This window comes from Mercenaria mercenaria, chromosome 12 (assembly GCF_021730395.1).
Source record: "Mercenaria mercenaria strain notata chromosome 12, MADL_Memer_1, whole genome shotgun sequence".
Classification (NCBI taxonomy): Eukaryota; Metazoa; Mollusca; class Bivalvia; order Venerida; family Veneridae; genus Mercenaria; species Mercenaria mercenaria.
In genome coordinates this window covers 22,081,592-22,102,273 of record NC_069372.1, presented here as the reverse complement: position 1 = coordinate 22,102,273, position 20,682 = coordinate 22,081,592, and the positions used below count along the sequence as shown (strand labels likewise).

General features: G+C 35.6%; 2 protein-coding genes across 3 annotated transcripts in view; one reads left to right on the top strand and one right to left on the bottom strand.

Moving 5' to 3' along the window:
* LOC123533745 (uncharacterized) overlaps nt 1-20,682 on the bottom strand; it is a 31,271-nt gene that overhangs the window by 8,840 nt on the left and 1,749 nt on the right. The window contains exons 2-6 of the mRNA XM_045315576.2: nt 6,609-6,674; nt 5,400-5,616; nt 4,787-4,899; nt 3,339-3,470; nt 332-523 (exon numbers count right to left, since the gene is read on the bottom strand). Of these exons, the coding sequence (XP_045171511.2) occupies nt 332-523; nt 3,339-3,470; nt 4,787-4,899; nt 5,400-5,616; nt 6,609-6,674 (720 nt within the window). The remainder of the gene's footprint in view (nt 1-331; nt 524-3,338; nt 3,471-4,786; nt 4,900-5,399; nt 5,617-6,608; nt 6,675-20,682) is intronic.
* On the top strand, nt 7,596-15,010 carry LOC128547267 (uncharacterized). 2 transcript variants are annotated; one of them, XM_053519410.1, is made up of 3 exons: nt 7,596-8,418; nt 10,385-10,540; nt 11,088-15,010. In XM_053519410.1, the coding sequence occupies exons 1-3, from the start codon at nt 8,311-8,313 to the stop codon at nt 14,064-14,066; spliced, it is 3,243 nt and encodes a 1,080-aa protein (XP_053375385.1). In that variant the 5' UTR covers nt 7,596-8,310; the 3' UTR covers nt 14,067-15,010. The 2 variants fall into 2 exon arrangements, with proteins under 2 accessions (XP_053375385.1, XP_053375386.1); XM_053519411.1 differs by lacking the exon at nt 7,596-8,418 and adding an exon at nt 9,162-9,344.

The following is a 20,682-nucleotide window of genomic DNA, read 5'->3' as shown; positions in this document are numbered from 1 at the left end:
TAACTAAATGGGGGTAAGTAGACTGTAATTTATAAAGGTGACAGTTTTTTCCGCTTATTTCAATACCTTATTTTTACTTCAAACCTTCACTGTGAAATGCAAAGACCAAAATGCATGTACTTAGAACTTACAAGTAATTTTGTAAATGTCAATGTAATCGAAATAATTGAAAATGTAATCAATTACATTAAGTTTTATGTCTGTAATTGATTACATTACAATTACAAGTGATCAAAAATGACTGCTTACTGATTACTATTACTTAGCAAGATGTATTTGATCACAATCAATTACGATCACTGATTACGATTACACCATCCCTGGTACTTACAAGTTTCATGAGAAACTGATATGAAGTCAACAAAGGATTTTTAGTGGTTGACACCCGATGACCAGCATCAGGTTCTTGCTCTGTGTGTGTGTACTTGTACGGTAATGTTGCTGTTAACATCCATAGCATACCCATAGTCATACAGTGTTTTCCTTCTGTGAACTTATCTAACATCGGCACTGGTGCTGCTTCCTTCAAGAAAAAGCAATTTCTGATACAGTTGCAATGGCTTTGAAATCTTATCGAAGACTTCTGGTATTCTGAACTATTTTCATTATCCTTTCTAACCATCCTATGTATGTAAAATCTATATCCCTAATTCTTGGGACAAGTTTTTCCAACATTTTTTTTTATTAAGTCTTTGGAAAGTTTAAAAAAAAATATTTGAGTGTGCCAAAAAAAACTTGGTAAACTATGGAAACTGCTGGAATGAAGAATTTACTATTTCATTCACTAATTAGGCATATTAAAATAGGATTTTTAAGTAATTTCTACCTACATGCCAAGTTTGAAGTCAATATCTTGTCAATGAATGGCTAATAAGTAATGCTCTTGATACTTTATATAACTGACAAATTTGACCTTTGAGCTCAATTTGTGACCTTGACCTTTGACCTACAGACCTGGTTCATGTGCTCTGTACATTGACTCATTGCCACTACCTATATGCCAAGTTGAAGTCAATACCTTGAATGATTAATAAGTTATGTTCTGGACACGAAATATGATGGACAAATTTGACCTTTAAGCTCAATTCGTGACCTTGACCTTTGACCTACAGAGCTGGTTCAAGCACTCTGCACATCGTCTCAATGCCATCTCATTATATGTCAAGTTTACAGTCAACATTTTTAATGGTTATAAAATTATGCTTCGGACAAGAATTACGACTGACGGACACTCCATTAGGGCTGTCATTGATAGAAATGATATCGATATATCAACGATATTTTTTGGTCGATCGATTATCGATTCTCATTTTTAAAAATCGATATTTTACAGGAAAAAAAATCTGTCCAGATAAACACTCTTTCTAGCATAAAACTGCTGTTATTGTCACTTTTCGGGGGTGTGTTAACAGGACAGAAAACGTGTGTTAACAAGGAGATTCTCGCGCTCGCGTGCAGTTATAACACCTTTTTATATATGTGCATTCCGTGGCAAAGTGTAAACGCCATTCGGCCCCAAAACGGATAATTCAAAACGAAATGACGTCAACGTAAATAAACAACTCAGACATTCCCGCGCATTTCATGGAAATTTAATGAAGTTGAGTGACAATGTATTCATTTATCAGTTTTTTACGCGTTTTATGCTAGAATAGCGTTAGCGCATGTTCATTTCGTGTTATAACTATCTGCAGAATCCCTCGGGATACGTTGGTACCCTTGCCCTAACGGGCTCGGGCACCAACCAATCCCTCGGGATTCTGCAGATGTTATATATATATAACACGAAAAAACATGCGTTATCCCTATAAAAATAACTTTTCTGTCTGCAAATATGTGGCCTAAGTAACAGAAGTTGTCTTAAAAGGTCATGTCTAAACTTGTACTGTAGCAGTCTTTATTAATTTTTATTTATTTCATAAATACAAATACAACACAATCCAACAGTAATATGAAAAGTAGGCAATAAAAAAAAAAATAACATTAACTTATAACAAGAAGGTATATAGCATGCACATGAACAAACTGGTTGTTAATCTAACTTTGTTATCAATATATCGATGTATCGTCGATATTTGTCTTCCGATATATCAGTATCGTCGATATGCCTAAGACCCAATCAATGACAGCCCTACACTCCATCATATAATACATCCATTTTTTTAAATCAGGCATATAAAAATAACAAGAGCTGTCGGATGACAGCGCGCTCGACTATTCAAAGAACTGATTGAAGAATGGGGTCAAAATATTTCCATAGATTTTCAGACAAAAGAAAAAAATGGATTAAACAAATTATGTTCCTGTATTTGTGGATTTTGATTAGTCTTGCACTAAATGGCAATGTGTGACCATGATGGCAAATATGTTAAGTTATATGTTAGGCAAAATATGGACTTGTATAAAAAATTTAACTAATTGCCAAGTCCAAAAAGGGCCATAATTCAGCCAAAATAGTTGTCAGAGTTACATACTCTTGCCTACAGATGGAAATCATAATGATAAACAAGTGTTTAAAGTTTAAAAGTCATATGCCAAATAGTCTTGACAAAACATGGACATATACGAAAACAGAACCAATTTCCAAGTTCAAAAAGGGCCATAATTCAGCCAAAAAAAGATGACAGAGTTATGTACTCTTGCCTATTGATAGAGACTGTAATACTGACCAAGATATAAAAGTTTCAAAGCCATATGTCAAACACTTTACACAAAATATAAACTGGTACGAAAAACTTAACCAAGATTTCTAAGTCAGAAGGGGCCATAATTCAGCCAAAATGCTTGATGCAGTTATGTACTCTTGCCTACAACTGCACATGGTGATGGTAAACAAGTGATGAAAGTTTCAAAGCATTATCTTAAAAGACTTTGTCAAAATGTAGACTGGTACGAAAATCTTAACCAAGATTTTTAAGTCAAAAAGGGGCAATAATTCAACCAAAATGCTTGATGGAGTTATAAACTCTTGCCTACAACTGGACATGGTGATGGTAAACAAGTGTTGAAAGTTTCAAAGCTTTATCTCAAAAGACTGTCAAAATATGACCTGGTACGAAAAACTTAACCAAGATTTTTAAGTCAAAACGGGCTATAATTCAGTCAAAATGCTTGACAGAGTTATGTACTCTTGCCTATAACTGGACATGGTGATGGTAAACAAGTGTTGAAAGTTTCAAAGCTTTATCTCAAAAGACTTTGTCAAAATGTGGACTGGTACGAAAAACTTAACCAGGGTGTGACGCCGACGCCATGCTGAGTAGGATAGCTCTACTTATTCTTCGAATAGTCGAGCTAAAAATGATGAAAGAAGATCCCTATAATATAGTATACTATACCAGTTCTGTGGGCATCTTTGAGCCAGTCAATATAGTGTAGACCCAGTTGTGGACACCACAGAACATATGTGGACAATGATTCTCCATCCATTTCTCCATCTCATGATATTTTATCTCTGTCTTCATACCAAACTGAAAATGTAAGTTATATTTCTGAGTTATCATATTGCTCTTTTAGTTATTTGTTGCTGAATAAAATAATTGTTTGAAGTTCAAATGCGAAAGAATTAATCTTGTTCATTTAGTGATTCTGTTTTATAATAATTCCTTTTTCTGTTGGGTAAATGTGGCACTGAGACAATTATAGATCATATGGTGACTTTCCAGCTTTGATGGTGGAAGAAGACCCTAGGTGCCTCTGTGCATTATTTCATCATGGGCAGGCACATGAGTAGAACCACCGACCGTCCGTAAGCCAGCTTGATGGCTTCCTCACATGAAGAATTCAGGGGCAACTGATTCAAAGTCAGCAGTTGACCATAACTACTTGGCCACGGAGGCCCAATAATTATTCCTGATTATATATACAAATGAATTTTTAATTCCTACTGTAAAATCATTTAATTTCGTTGGCATGAAATTTCGTGGTTTGGACCAAAACGGCAGTTTCGTGGGGATATGAATTCGTGGATTTCAACTTTTGAAAATTAAACGAATAGGAATTTTACTTGTTCGTTGGGATTAAATTTCGTGGATTGACTCAACCATGAAATCCACAAAAATTAGTCCCCCACGAATATTAATGATTTCACAGTATATTTTTTTTTGCATTCACATGTAATTCCACACAAGTGAAAATATGTCTGTCATTTTTATTATGAAAATATCAGATATATTTCAGTCATATTTCAATAATCCACAGGAGCACAAGTAATAATTGATCTTATAACACTGTCTGGTCTGCATGTCAAAACATGTTTTTGAAAGAAAAGAAGTACTTTGTATGAAAAATTTTGGTCTAGTATGATCACCTAGTATTGTACAGTACAGCAACAAACGGGAAGTGAATCTGCACATGTGCGTGACTGAACACACTTTAGTTGCTACTATAGAAGAGCTCTTCATTGCTGGAGGTAAAGAAGTAGTATATAAAATATGACAGTAAGGAAACTTCTCTAACACTTTTCTAAAATATTTTTAGCTGTCAATCAGGTCACATGACCATTCAGACACCATTCAGACACACTATTAAAGTGTCAGTGTGATCAAGCTATCTTTTCACAGCAAATAAGAACAATAAATTCAATTAAAACACTAAAAATGCTGCAGCCCTCTCAAAATTTTCTAACTTTCCTCCACCATTTCCAAACTTCAGGAACCATGTTACCTGCTAGTTCAACTATAGTTAAAACTTATACATCAGATCTGTTAACTAGAGGCAGTTTTATGCCACCATAGTTAAACTACCTATAATAGTAGGAGACTGAACAAGGCCAATGGGAACTCACCATACTCTGTACAACTGACTCAAACACTTTCTCATCTTTTGGACCCTTCACATACGGAATCATGGATGATGACAGTGTCAGGGCATATGCTATATTTATCATCTTTAGAGTCTCTACAAATACAACAAAAAATACAGTACATTTATAAAATTATTTACTGCTAAAAATAAGTACCCTGAACATTAACCCTTATCATGCTGGACACGACTGATTCTGCCTTTGCGACCAGTGCAGATCATGATCAGCCTACACATCTGTGCAGTCTGATCATGACCTGCAGTGTTCACCATTCAGTCAGTATCCTTTTGGTATGCACCCCTTTTAACAGTTAATGGTACTGTCCAAACTGAAAGATGGACTAGTTCATTACAGAAATTTAGCAGGATAAGGGTTAAGCATGATAATTCAGTTCAGAAAATGACACCTGCCATTATTTATAGCACCATTAATTGTTCTTAAATTGAATAACTTTTGTATTCTTTTTGAAAACAATTAAAACCAATAAAAGTTGTTCAAGCTAGAATTCTGATGCCAAAATCCACATTAAATAAGCATGACCACCTTTGTTTTCATTTAAACTAATATTGTACATTGCATCAACTTGTACAATTACCATCTTGTGTTAAGTGATCCTTCCCTTCCGCAAACAATTTGAAGTAGTACTTATGTTGGTCTGTTTCGTCAAACATTTTCAATATTTCTCGCCCAGCTTTCACAAACTGTTCACATGTGATACGCTCCTTGATCTTATCACTACTATGGTGTCCAACGGTTACCATCTGTCTGTACAGCAATTTCCCAAACAGTTGTAATGGACCGTGGAAGACATTCTGTAAATAAAAGAGAAAGTAAAATATGTCTTTTGAATGCTTGCAAATCAAGATATAGACGACATAAACATTGATTTCATTTGAAATCAGTCTTACAATTGCCCATTCACATTTTTTTTAAATTATTATTTTTTTCCAGATACAGTCATTTGTACATAGTTTAACATCAAATGTATTGCCAAAGAATTTTTGTTCTTTGTTTCTAAGCTTTTTCCCATTCTCTTTTTTTTTAAATCTATAAATGACATTAAATATTCAATGAATTTTACTGAATTAATTATTTTGTTCAAATTGTTTCAATAACTGAAAAATGACAACCAACAGCTTTATAAAATGGCTTGTGTATTAACCTATATGTAAGAGACTACGTTAAGGACAGACTTATACTTATAGACTGATCCTACTATACATGTATGTAGACCATTAATTCTTCGCAAGGGAATTTATCTGGTGATATGACCGAGGAACCCTTCAGACCGTTGGTGCACATGTTGTCAAGTTGTGTTGATGCATGATGATTGAGAGTGATTATCATATATTGTTTTACTTTCGTATAATAAAAATTAAAATTATCCAAACTCCTTATTAGCGGTTGGACACGGTGAAATGTGTTTGCATTTAAACTGGGATATTAGAATGGCACTTTTCTGCGTGCCAGTTCTTTCATTTCATTATTACAACTTGATGTTACATGACTCATGGATACTGGGCAAAGACACGTTTTTAATAGTGCCACACCAACCAATACACATAACTACATGCTGACCACACCTACTCCATATGCATTAATGGATTTACGTATATAACAGCTTAGTCTAAAGTGGTACTTTTTGTAATTCTTCATTTAGCCATATCAGCACTAATGTGCCACTATATCATCTCTCAGGTAAATATATAAATCTTTCAGGTGGAAAAAATAAACAAAATATGTTCAAATGGCTGCAACAAGTACTAAAGCTATATCTTTCTTGAAGAAATTGTAAGCTATTTACTTCAAAAGTAGTTCTAGTCAATTCCCCTGGATGTCCATTATCACTCTCTGCTGTCAACTCAAGCTTCTGCAAATATATAAACAATGACATTCGTTATTACAAAATGACTATATGAGAAATTTTTGTCACTAAAATTTTCAATAAATTGTCTTTGTTCAAATAAATTTGTTCTGCAAATATGAGCCATGCCATGAGAAAACCAACATAGTGGGTTTGCGACCGGCATGGATCCAAACCAGCCTGCGCATCTGCGCAGTCTGGTCAGGCTCCATGCTGTTCGCTTTTAAAGCCTATTGGAATTGGAGAAACTCTTAGCAAACAGCATGGATCCTGACCAGACTGCGTGGATGCGCAGGCTGGTCTGGATCCATGCTGGTCGCAAACCCACTATGTTGGTTTTCCCATGGCACGGCTCATATCACACTAAAACTTGAATGCATTTAAGATGGTTGCTGATGGATCATTATACATATGCAAAATTTCAGTATTTTTCAAAGACTAAGAGGGTACCAGTTTTCTCTATAAACATGATAAAGGCTGCCAATTTCAAAAATGATATATCTATGTCATTAAATAATAGATTATCTATCAACAATGTCTGCAGTATTGGCCAGAGTCAGGTAACTGTTCCCTTCAGCATAATGTTTAGACAAAAAAAATCCCTTCAGCATGTTCAGCATACTGTTATGACAAAAAACAATTAAGTACAAAAAAGGGAGATAATCTGATATCTGTTCAAGATACATTTATGGTTCTTTCACTCTTAACTTCCTCATTGCCATAGATCTATCATTACATCAAGACTTTTAGTTTTATCACATAATTTCTCTTGAGGGTTTAAAATCACAACCGGACAAAAAAAGTGTGTGAGAGGGACAGACTGTATTACTATTCCCACTTCCACCTTCATGGTGGGGAATAAAAATGAACTAGAGCTGCTTTTGAGAAAAGCGCATGTCTCCCACAACTCTGAACTGCCTAATCATCTAGATTGGCATTTCTTCTCCATTATGTATCTGAGTCAACCATGCACCAAGAGCTGTATCACTGGCATCAGTATTTTCGGTAATTCAAGGGCTATAATTCCTAGGTGCCTGGGCCGATTTGGCTAGTTATCGAACTTGGCCGAGAACTTATTGGCAAACACATTTTGTTTAAGTTTGGTGAAGATCGGATGAGAAATGCTGACTTAGAGCGCGGACAAGATTTGTGACAGACTGACAGACAGACAGACAGACACACACACAGACAGACAGGAGTAAATCAATATGTCTCCCACCACACAGTGGTGTGGGAGACATAACAACTTGAGATAGAATACAACTGCATATCACATTCAGGGCTCCATGGGGCCAAATATAAGCCCCATTCCCAAATCAAAAAAGGCTCCTTTTTCCCAATTTGGAGCAAAAAATTCAAAGAAAATTTTTTTAAAATCCCAATTGAAATTAATTTTTGGTTATTCAAAGAAAATTCTTGCATAGTTAGTTTTGTTTGCTAAAGAACTCATAAAAATGGTTAGAAAAACCAACCTGTTACAATTTTTAGTAACACGCCTGTCTGTACCTCAGATATCTCCTGGCACCTGTCACATCATATTTTCGAAGATTGAAGTCTCTTATTTAAAATTATGAATTAAATTCAACCCATTATGAATATTAATGTTTAATCTATTAAAACAAGTAAGTATGACCAGTATATTATGACTTTTTTGGATTTTTTCATGTCTTTGTTTTTCCTAACAATAAAATGCAGAATACAGGTAAGACTCAGAGGGATGACAACTATAAAATATCAGATGCAGATACAGGTAAGACTTAGACATTTTAGAGGTATACTCAACATCACTAATCTCGCGTCATCACTAATTTCGCGGTATTTGAGTTGCGCCACCTACGTGGTGTTTACCGGTGAAGTTCGTGACCTATTTTACTCATGCTGGCGAAAAATGTTCCTACCTGCAGTTACATTGCTAAATATTTGTCAATATTTATTAAAATCGTATTTTTCACATATCTATTGCAAAAATCCATGAATTAAGCAAATATTTGCAATGTTTATAAGTTCATCTACCAGCTGATTGGCATTTGTCCTCATAAATTATGCAAATTAAGTCCCGCCTATAGGTAAGAGGACATCAAGTTTTACGTAACATCCCCCAGCTACACAAAAATGAATGAAATATCAGTATCAGTTGAAACATAAAAACGTCGTAACTCGACGGATTTTAAGGGGGAGGAAGGGATGGGGGCCCCCTGACCATCTCCTCAAAATACACCCATTATACTGAGCAGTGAATCTGAACATGTTAGATAACTATCAAATAGAAAATATTAAGTAATAGTACGGTTCTTAGGCTCCGCTACATTATGACCACGCCCGCGACCTTGTGATTTACTTGCAAAATATCTGGTGTGTCCGCTGCCCAGAGGAGAATATTTTCGATAGTGCCAATGTGAACAGATAATATAAAACGTTTAAATTGACGTTTAATGACTTTTGAGTGTTCCTCTTAGTTTGACTTAGATAGCTTTTAAATGTTTGAATTATATTTAGTGTTTTTTAACCTATGATAGTTTGATTGACAATTGTTGACCTATACCGCGACATTAGTGATGTGATGTCACATGATAACAATGGCTGACTTTTGTTGTTCGAAGTACACATGGATGTTTCATGAATGATATCTTATTCATTTTCACACAGTTATTGATGCATATGACATGAAATATTGTGGTAAAGACAAGACATACACTGTTGTGTTGTTTCTTGTTTAATGTCGTTACGTCAAATGTTAAGTACCGTGACATTACAGATGAACGGTATAAGACAACTATAAAATATCAGATCATAAAATAAGTCATCCCGATAAGCCAAATGAGTAAGGCTATGTATTTCATAGAGTATGCATGAATTAACAAATTCAGTGGGTACAAAAATATATATATAAAGACTAAAAACTTTGGTTTGCAACAAGATACTGAGCATAAAAATGATATGTCCAGCAAATTTCTGCAAGGAGGCCAGGCCTTTTTTTCATCAATTTGGGAATGCCACTGACACCGGTGGAATTGGGAAAATGCTCTCAGAAATTGTCTTAATTGGGACAATTTGCAAATTACCAAAATCTACATAAATGTGTTTTTGTGTGAAATATTGATGAATTGCATTTCAGTAATTGTTCAACAGTATGATAATTTACCTAAATATACCGGTAGGGATAGAGTGCGAAATGGACTCCATTTCGCGAAATGGACTTTACGTCTACGAAATGGACTTTTATTATTTAAAGTTCAGGATTCGCCGCTGAAAGTACATAATTGTCGGATGTGCAGCGCACTAGCGCAAAAATATCGTTTCATTAATTGTAATGCATAAACAGTAACATCAGAGTGAAAATTTAAGTAAATAGTTGTTCGCAGTAGTTTTATTATGACATGTATGTATTGTTTCTTCCGGAAAAATACCCATTTTGTGTTCTTAATAAACTTTGAATATTGTAAAGAAAAAGCATGGGTACCTATCATTTTTATTTTTTATATATTAACTTGTCATACATCAATCTATAAGTATGCAAAGTTATAGAAAATTCTGTCCGCTAGAAATAATTATGAAAAAACATCTTTAAGTTGGTTATTCACTTTGCAGAATAATCCTCTGCAAGTCGTACTACTATTTCTGGGCTGCGCCCTCGTATAACCGCCAATCGTGTATAGATAAGGTTAAAGCACCGTTTTAATGTGAATTATTTCTTGAATATATAATTAATATTACAGATTTGTCAGTCATGGCTGCACTACAGTTGTCAGAATATCGACAAAGCAGAGAGCAAAGACTGGACAGGCACACCGCTTGGTTATATCTGTATTGTTTGCCGAAGCTGCGACGACGGCTCATTTGACTTCCTTATGGGAACTGAAAGGCTGAAAAAGGTAAATGCATTAGTATAACGTTTAAGTTGGCACAAAATATACATTTTTGAAGGAGCATTTCAGTACGGAGGCGGCACTTCACAGTACCTGGGACTACTGTCTGTTTGTTAGATGTTATAACTTCTAAAGGTAGATATCGTCTTGACGATATAAAGGCGAGACTATAAGAAGTGCATTTTAATACGGAGGCGGCACTTCACAGTACGTGGGACTAATGTCCGTTTGTTAGATGTTATGACTTCATATGTTAGATAACTTCGTATTGACTACAATGTACATCTTCTGCCTCTCCAAGTTACGTAAGCGCATGCTTCCATTTCAGATAATGATTGCAACGCCCTTGCTTTATTTCATTTATTCTGATGAAGATTTATTTCAGAAACAAAAGGCCCATTACAGATATGTTAAACAAAATATTTTCACACGTGATGTTATGCGCACTGTTGGCGTATATTACCGTAACTAACGTTATTGTCGTTTTTAACTTTTAATTTCTTCCGCATGTTTACAAGATGGCACTACGTAATTGCTTACTCTTTATTAACAGGCAGCTAAACAGGGGCTGAAGAAGCTGAAAATCGCCGTGAACAGAGAAACACTCTTCCTGAAATCACAGCCTGTTGAAAACACACTACATTCTGACTTCAGCAGCCACAAACAGGATCATGTAGCTAACATCTTCTTGAATCACTACCACGCCAATACAAAGGCAGCACTACATAGTACAGGGGACGGCGACTGCCTTTTTAATGCAATATCAACCTGTCTTGTCGGCGATGAATCCATGAGTGTCGAGTTAAGGTTTAGGTGTTGTGTCGAGATGATCAATAACAGAAACAAAATTCTACGACATAAATTGTATCCAAGACTAGTGTTAATTTCCCCTGATTATGACAAGGATTGTGTAGATTGTACTAAACCTGGTTCATATTCCTCAGTTTGGCGAATGATTGCCGTGTCATTTCTACTCAACATACCAATAGATTCAGTGTATCCAAATGTAAATGGTAGCAAACATATTGCCTTTCAGTCTCTGAACACTTCATTCAGACCGCCGTTCGCAGATCCAGAAAAAGGGCGAATAACCATTATGTGGACACACACGTCGGTACCAGACAGAAATGCTTTCGGGGAAAACGTCTCCAAACGTCAGAGAAAAGAGTGGACGCCAAATCATTTTGTACCTCTCGTTGATGTTCCTAGACAGTCTGCTCGACAAGAAGAAAGTATAACACCAGCTACCAATCATTCTTCAGCATCAAGCACACATTCTCTGTTCCGATCTCCAAACAGATTTGAAGCGTTAGTAACTGAAGATGTCCACATGCCTGAAACAGATGACGAAACGTGCTCAAAACACAATGAACTATCAAACAGTTACGAGAAAGTAGATACTTGTGAACCACACACATGTGAAAAGGTCAGGGAAACTTACAATCATTATGACATTGATGAGGAACTCCCACCGTCACCGCCATTGGAAAAGTATGTACTGAATGATTTATCGACCATAAATGAAGAACCTGAAAATGAGAAAATCCAACTGTCAGAAGATAGCGTTGAAACAAACACCTCCTTCGAATCACTGAAATCTGCTGAAATGAATGAAAACACGACAGTTCCGGACAATGAACCTGAAGAATTCTCGTGCGGGCCTCTTGGGAACAAATTTATGGACCTTCATAACACTGTCAATGTCTTCAAAGGACCCTATGTGATACTGGAAGAAATTCCATGTGGCAGGAAGGACGGGATGTATTTTGTTGTAGACAACACCATTAACATTGAAAACCGTAAAATAGGTAAAAAATCTGAAATATGGGACGATTGTGGTGCATGGAAAAATGCGTCTACACCAACATCATTATTCATACTTATCAATAACAAACTTACTGCAATTGTGAAGGGACAAGGTCAATACTGTGTTGAAAGACAGGTAAATAAGAAGCGCGAATACATACCACTAGAACCACAACCAAGTGAGGACTCTATTTTGATTGTGCACAGACTATATCAGACACTTTCCGCCTCTCCAAGCGGGAAGAATCAATTTAAAAGAAGATGTACTTGGTTAGGGAGCAACCCAGACTTTTGGCCTTCAGCACCAACAACTGTGGCTATCGTGGAATACATAGGAACATTCCCGCCGCGGCAACATCATGGTCGCACAAAAGACTTTGAAAATAATATTCCGTATATAAGAACTAAACAGGTGATAAAAGATGAGTTAAGAAACAAATTAAGTAAGGACAGTGTGAAAAATGTTGAGCGCACAATGAATAGAAAGACAAATGATGACAATGAAAAACAAAGGAATGAAAATCAATTGAAAAACATTAAAGCGGGTTTAAACAGGGAATCTCGTGAGAATTATCACACGCACAATTCAGCAGATCAAATAATATGTGTAGAAGAGATGACCAAAACTCATGAATTTGTTAAAAGTGTTAAACATATTAGTGGAATTCATCATCCTGTAGTAACACTGTATACGGACCAACAGATAGAAGATATCAAACGTTTCTGTTGTAGAGATGGTGGTTGTGTGCTAAGCATAGATAAGACGTTCAATCTTGGAGATTTCCATGTAACACCCACATGCTATAAAGACATTTCAGTGATAAGAAGAAAAACAAATGACCACCCGATATGTTTTGGTCCTACTTTCATTCATACGAATTCGTCCACAAAAACGTACTCTTCCTTCATGCACAAAATTGCTGACAACTTGAGTGAGACGGAGATAGCTTCGCTAGTAATTGGTAGTGATGAGGAATATGCCTTCAAATCAGCCATTAAACGATGTTTTCCAGGCTGTACACACATTTTATGCACGCGCCATCTGAAACAAAATATGAACAAATATATGGAGGACCAGGTAGGCTTTCCACAAAAAGAGAGACAGCAAATCATTGACGAAGTATTCGGAACAAACGGATTAGTGGAAAGCAGAGATATAGACACATACAATAAACGTGTTGAAAACAGTCATACGAAAATTGAAGAATATGAAATGCATTCTTGTGGAAAACAATTTAGACCTTATTTTGACAAAGTTTTAAGTTTAATCAATGATCATGTAATCAAACCCGCTGAAAACAAAAAAATTCCAACCAACTGGACCAACAATAATTCTGAAAGTGCCAATCACATTTTGAAGTCAGCAATAAAATGGAAAGCGCAAGAGTTGCCAAAATTCATTGAAACATTGTATGATATTGTAAAGGGTGAACAAATTGAGCGTATAAGGGCAATGCGTAACAAAGGAAACTACCAATTACACTCAACATACATGCATCATGCAGTTGATATCGATCACTGGACCCGTATGACATCAGAGCAACAAGACAGACGGGTACATAAGTTCTTGAAGGATACTGGGAAATCAAATCCAAATATTGTAATATCTACCGACGGACGTAGAACAGTGTTAAAAACTCCTTCAGCAGGCAAAAAACCTAACCAGGTGAAGAGAAAACGCGCAGAACGGTCAAGAACTCCCGCTAAACGTAAACTTGTGTGCTAAAGCCGGTAAGGCATGAATACATGGTGATTATTTGACGTCATTTCTGTAACGTTACCTTTTGCCATGACGTGGTTCATATGATAAAGCCGGTATAGGACGGTCTGCCTAACAGACCGGCCCTGGCGTGATGCGCGCCGGCAAATATTACTTTGAATTGGGCATAATATCACAATGTTACTTTTCTAGGTAATATGATATCAATCGATTACATTTTTGTCTATCGGTAGTGAAGATGTGTATTTGAATGTATTGTTAATTATTTAACATACCGTAATTTCTTTAGTATTACCTTTTGCCATGTTGTGGTTCATATGATATGTACATGTATTATATTTTTAGCATATATGTATATATGTAATATATTTTTGTATCGGTAGTGAAGATGTGTATTTGAATGCATTGTTAATTGTTTAACGTCATTTCTTTAATGTTACCTTTTGCCATGATGTGGTTCATATGATATGTACATGTATTATATTTTTAGCATATATGTAATATATTTTTGAATCGGTAGAGAAGATGTGTATTTGAATGCATTGTTGATCATTTAACGTCAATTCTGTAACGTTACCTTTTGCCATGACGTGGTTCATATGATAAAGCCGGTATAGGACGGTCTGCTTAACAGACCGGCCCTGGCGTGATGCGCGCCGGCAAATATTACTTTGAATTGGAAATGAAATCGCAATGTTATTTGTCTAGGTAATATGATTCCATATATCAAACGAAGTTTTAGCAAATGTGTATATATGTATTACATATTTGTATCGGTAGAGAAGATGTGAATTTGAACGCATTGTTGATTATTTTACGTCATTTCTTTAATGTTACCTTTTGCTATAATGTGTTTCATATGATATGTATATATGTATGTATAATATTTTTGTATACGTAGCCAAAGATCTTTATTCGAAAACATGTTGAATTGAATAATAAATCTGAAAAAGATTATTCATGCTTGTGTTGGTTCGATTTCTTAAATAATTATTTAAATGGTTATAAAAATATACTATCAAAAATGACCATCATTTACTAGTACCTCATATCTATCATACCGTATATTCTCGGCCATAAGTCTACTTCGGCCATAAGTCGAGGGTCTACTTTGGATAAAAATCTTAAGATTTTCGAGTTGCCCCGACCATAAGTCGAGGGTTAGATCGATCTAGATCACCTGGCATCATAAATGCTGAAATTGTCAAGTGTAATGCTGGAAACATTTGGATTTGGTAGCAAAATTATGCAAGCGATTTTTTATTTTGCAGTTTGTCAACGTTGGGCAAAGTTGTTTTCTTCTTCTCACCATCGTTAATGGACAATTTTTGGAAAGTTAGGGAGGAACAACAATGCCTCTTAACGACTACTATGGCACAAAATAATGTAAAAAAACATTGGTTCCAGCAAATTATCTTTTTTGTTTTCTGTTATATTTCCGCGCACCATCTTTGTGACGTTTCCGCGATAAATTATTTGTGCCGTAATAGTGTTAAAATGTATTGTTAGTTTGAGAGTCAAGGCATACATAAACAAACAAAAATAAAAAACAAAAATAAAAGACTTATTTCTTTATTACATGACATAATAATCGATCATGATTTTTTTTTCAAACCACTATTAAGTGACCATAAAAGTGTTTATAACAGATAAAATAGACAAACATCTGTTAATTAGCGTACATTAATAAGCGTGAAAAATAACTCAGTCTTAATAAACGATCATGATTTTCTTTTATTTCAACCATTATTAAGTCACCAAAAAATGTGTTTTATAATATAAAATAGACAAATATTTTGTTAATTAGCGTACATTAGCGTACATTGAATAAGCACGAAAAAATACAGTCATGTAATTTCATCAATAATAATTACGGATATAATCACACAAGATTTGTTTTCAAACAGTTACTGGTATTCTACGTACGTTTTGCTCAGTCATTAAAATCCTTCGAACTCACTATCGGAATCACTGTCATCTGCCAATAATGAAAGTAGATCGGCCTGTGAAATCTGGGGGTCATAGGGATCAAGACCCTCATTGTCATCTCCTTCGGAAATCTGAACATCATTATGAAAGTTAGCACTTTCACCACTAATAAACTCATCAAACAAAGCATCATCTTGACTTCCGTCCAACGAATTGGATATACCACACTTGAGAAATGATCTGATCACCATTTCATCACTTATACCGTCCCATGCATTTAAAATCCACGTGCACACAGTCACTAAGTCCGGCCGCTTTCTGTTTCCATGCTTAGTGAACTCATGCGGTCCATCTACCATCCACTGATTCCATTGGTGACGCATATTTACTTTGAATGGCTTATTTAGTGACACATCAAGCGGCTGTAAAACTGACGTTGTTCCAGCAGGAATCACTGCGGTGCGCGTTTTTTTCTCACTTAAATCCTTTTTTACAGACTCTAACAAATGCACTCTGAACTGATCCCACACCAGTAATGATTTTTTACTTAATCCACCTGGACGCGAAAACCACACTTTATCTAACCACTCGCGTAACACCTTTTCATCGACCCATCCGTTTTGTTGCGCAAACACTAGAATTCCTGGGGGAAACTTTTCCTTAGGAACAGTTTTCCTTTTTAACACCACCGCCGGTTTCAACTTAGTCCCATCAGCCATACATGCAAGAATGACAGTGAAATGAGTCTTTTCATGTCCGGTAGTTTTAATTGACACTGTTTTATCTCCTTTGAAGTGCACTGTGGAATTTGAAGGCATATCGAAAAACATTGGCGTTTCGTCCATATTGCCGATCTGTCCGAGTTCGAACCCATGTGCGCGTCTCTCTTTTATTACGAATGACTGGAATGAGGTAAGTTTATCATCCAAATCAGCAGGCAGTTTTTGCGCGATGTGTGTTCTTTGGCGAATTGCAAGTCCATTTCTGTTCATGAATCTAGTACACCAACCACTCGAAGCTTTGAACACATTAGCATCTACACCATACTTTGAGTCTTTTGCCAGTTGTTTAGCTTTCAATCTAATAGCATTGCGGCTAACACCAATTCCACTTTGACGCAGTTCTGACACCCACTGAACAATGTCTTTTTCCAATTCATCGTAAGGACTAATCCTGATAACGCGACGTTTTTGTGTCTTTGGCTGGCACAGTAACTGATCTTTTGATTTACGCCAGTCCCTCACTAACTTTTCACTTACATCAAATTCACGCTGTGCAGCACAATTATTTGAATTTTCTGCAAATTCTACAACGCGAAGCTTAAAAGCAGTGTCATATGCAGCACGTTTTCTCTTAGGCATTTTAAGTCCTTGATCACGTAATCTGATTAAGCATAAATCAACAATCCAATATGATAATAAAACTGATAAGTGTGTGCGCAATAAAACTGTCAACAACTTTGATAAAAGATCAATGCATTGTATCGCATTATGTTGTCTTTGCCCCGCCCTCCGCTGTCAATCAAACTGCCCTTAGCCAACCATAAATCGATAAAGGGCCATTTGTTTTCAGTGGTATTTATCTCGGCACACATCAAAACAACACCTGGAATGTTGTTTACAACTTGTCAAGATAATGACAGTCTTTCGAAGCGGCGGATTTTCAAAGCAAAGGGGAGTTATACATTTGAAAGCTATAAACGGTTACAATTAATTGACTTGAATTAGCTTTGAATAGCGAGATTGAAGTTTGCTATCGGATCAGTTTGAGTAAACGGTTATTAATTGTTGCCGATTGTGACAATAGGTGGTAGCATTATGTATACCCCTGGTATGTATCAATCGATTAACACACAATAATAATATCTCAATTCAAACCAATAATCGCCTTTGTTATGATCTTTTTAACTTTACAGATCAAATGGCCATTAATTATCAGCAATTAGCGATACGCCTTGTGTAAGTTTTATTGTTCACAATTCCATCTCGGTAAAAAATAACAATCCTTCATTATTTCAATAAGATTTACGATTTTTCATATTTCTTTCTTCAAAATACTATAAAAATACTATTAAATTTATACAAAATTAGTTTTGTTTAACTAGGGTAACTACGGAGCGTAACGGCAATTGTAGTTTTTAGCCTAAACAATAAGCACGGAGAGTAGTTTCCCTTCACCAAAATGGCGAAAATATCGTACGCACTGCGTTCGGTCCCAAAATTTGAAAGAGGATAATGACTGCGTTTAGTTATGCAGCCATAAGTCGACCCTTGAATTCAGAACATATATTCTGACCAAAAATTCTCGACGTATGGCCGGGGATATACGGTATCTAGACACTACAGTTACTTTCGAAATTATAGCCGCATTTAAGAAAATTAAAGTCCATTTCGTATGGGTTTTGCACGAAAATGTCCATTTCAGAGGATGCGGTCTTACTAAATTGTAACGTTCTGGTTATTATTTAGTGAAATATTTTATCTAAAGCTACCAAGATTTAGTTATACATCTAATGTATCATATATATTTAGGAAATTACAAATATCATCGAAATTGACGCCACAATTAAGAAAATAATTGTCCATTTCGTAGAACTTTAGCGCGAATATGTCCATTTCAGAGGGCGCGGTTTTAATAAATTGTAATAGTTCGGTTATATATTAGAAAAAAAAAACTACCAAAAGTGTCCAACATTTAGTTTTACCTTTAATCTATCATATCTATTTATGAAAATACATATTTCATCAAAATTAAACCCACACTTAGAAAAATAAAAATCCATTTCGTAGAAGTTTGGCGCGAAAATGTCATTTTCGGAGGACGCGGTCTCAATAAATTGCAATATTATGTTTAACAAGAGCTGTCCGTAAGACAGCCAAGCTCGACTATTCGAAATATTGTCACAGAAGCAGGAAATTATTACCCAAAATGTTAAATATCAAAAGAGTTTTAAGTTCGAAAGGGGACATAATTTGACCAAAATACATATCAGAGTTATGGGACTTGATGTTATCAACTAGTTTTATAACCCCGAAGAAACATGTTAAGTTTCAATTCAATATCTGCATTAGTTTTGGCGATAGTAACTTGCATGTTAAACTTTAACCAGAATTTTCTAAGTCCAAAAGGGGGCATAATTTGCTCAAAATACATGTTAAGAGTTATGGAACTTGATCCAGTGAGGTTGGTAATTGACCTTGAAAAAGAATAAGTAAGTTTCAAAGCTATATGCCTTTTGGTAATAGCTGTATGTACTTGCACGCAAAACTTTAACCAGGATTTTCTAAGTCCAAAAGGGGGCATAATTTGCCCAAAATACATGTCAGAGTTATGGGACTTGGTGCTATCAACTAGTTTTATAACCCCGAAGACACATGTGAAGTTTCAATTTAATATCTGTAGTAGTTTTGGAGATAGTTACTTGCATGTAAAACTTTAACCAGAACTTTCTAAGTCCAAAAGGGGGTATAATTTGCCCCAAATACGTGTCAGAGTTATGGAACTTGACCCAGTGAGGTAGGTAATTGACCTAGAAAAAGAAAAAATAAGTTTCAAATCTATATGCCTTTTAGTAATAGCTGTATGTACTTGCACGCAAAACTTTAACCAGAATTTTCTAAGTCCAAAAGGGGGCATAATTTGGCCAAAATACATGTCAGAGTTATGGGGCTTGACCCAGTGAGGTAGGTAATTGATCTAGAAAAAGAAAAAATAAGTTTCAAATCTATATGCCTTTTAGTAATAGCTGTATGTACTTGCACGCAAAACTTTAACCAGAATTTTCTAAGTCCAAAAGGGGGCATAATTTGGCCAAAATGAAGATCAGAGTTATGAGACTTGGTGCTATCAACTAGTTTTATAACCCCGAAGACACATGTGAAGTTTCAATTCAATATCTGCATTAGTTTTGGAGATAGTAACTTGCATGTAAAACTTTAACCAGAATTTTCTAAGTCCAAAAGGGGGCATAATTTGCTCAAAATACATGTCAGAGTTAAGGGACTTGACCCAGTGAGGTAGGTAATTGATCTAGAAAAAGAAAAAATAAGTTTCAAATCTATATGCCTTTTAGTAATAGCTGTATGTACTTGCACGCAAAACTTTAACCAGAATTTTCTAAGTCCAAAAGGGGGCATAATTTGGCCAAAATGAAGGTCAGAGTTATGGGACTTGGTGCTATCAACTAGTTTTATAACCCCGAAGACACATGTGAAGTTTCAATTCAATATCTGCATTAGTTTTGGAGATAGTAACTTGCATGTAAAACTTTAACCAAAATTTTCTAAGTCCAAAAGGGGGCATAATTTGCTCAAAATACATGTCAGAGTTATGGGACTTGACCCAGAGAGGTTGGTAATTGACCTAGAAAAAGAATAAATAAGTTTCAAAGCTATATGCCTTTAAATGATAGCTGTATGTACTTGCATGCAAAAACTTAACCAAGGTGTGACGCCGACGCCGACGCCGACGCCGACGCCGACGCCGACGCCAGGGTGAGTAGAATAGCTAGACTATTCTTCGAATAGTCGAGCTAAAAATTAAAAAATAATTTATCAAATGTGACCAATATTTAGTATTACCGTCTACCAGTAATATCTTTTCATGAAAACACAAACATCATAGACATTTACGCCACACTTAAGAAAATAAAAGTCCATTTCGTAGAAGGTTGGCACGAAAATGTCCATTTCGG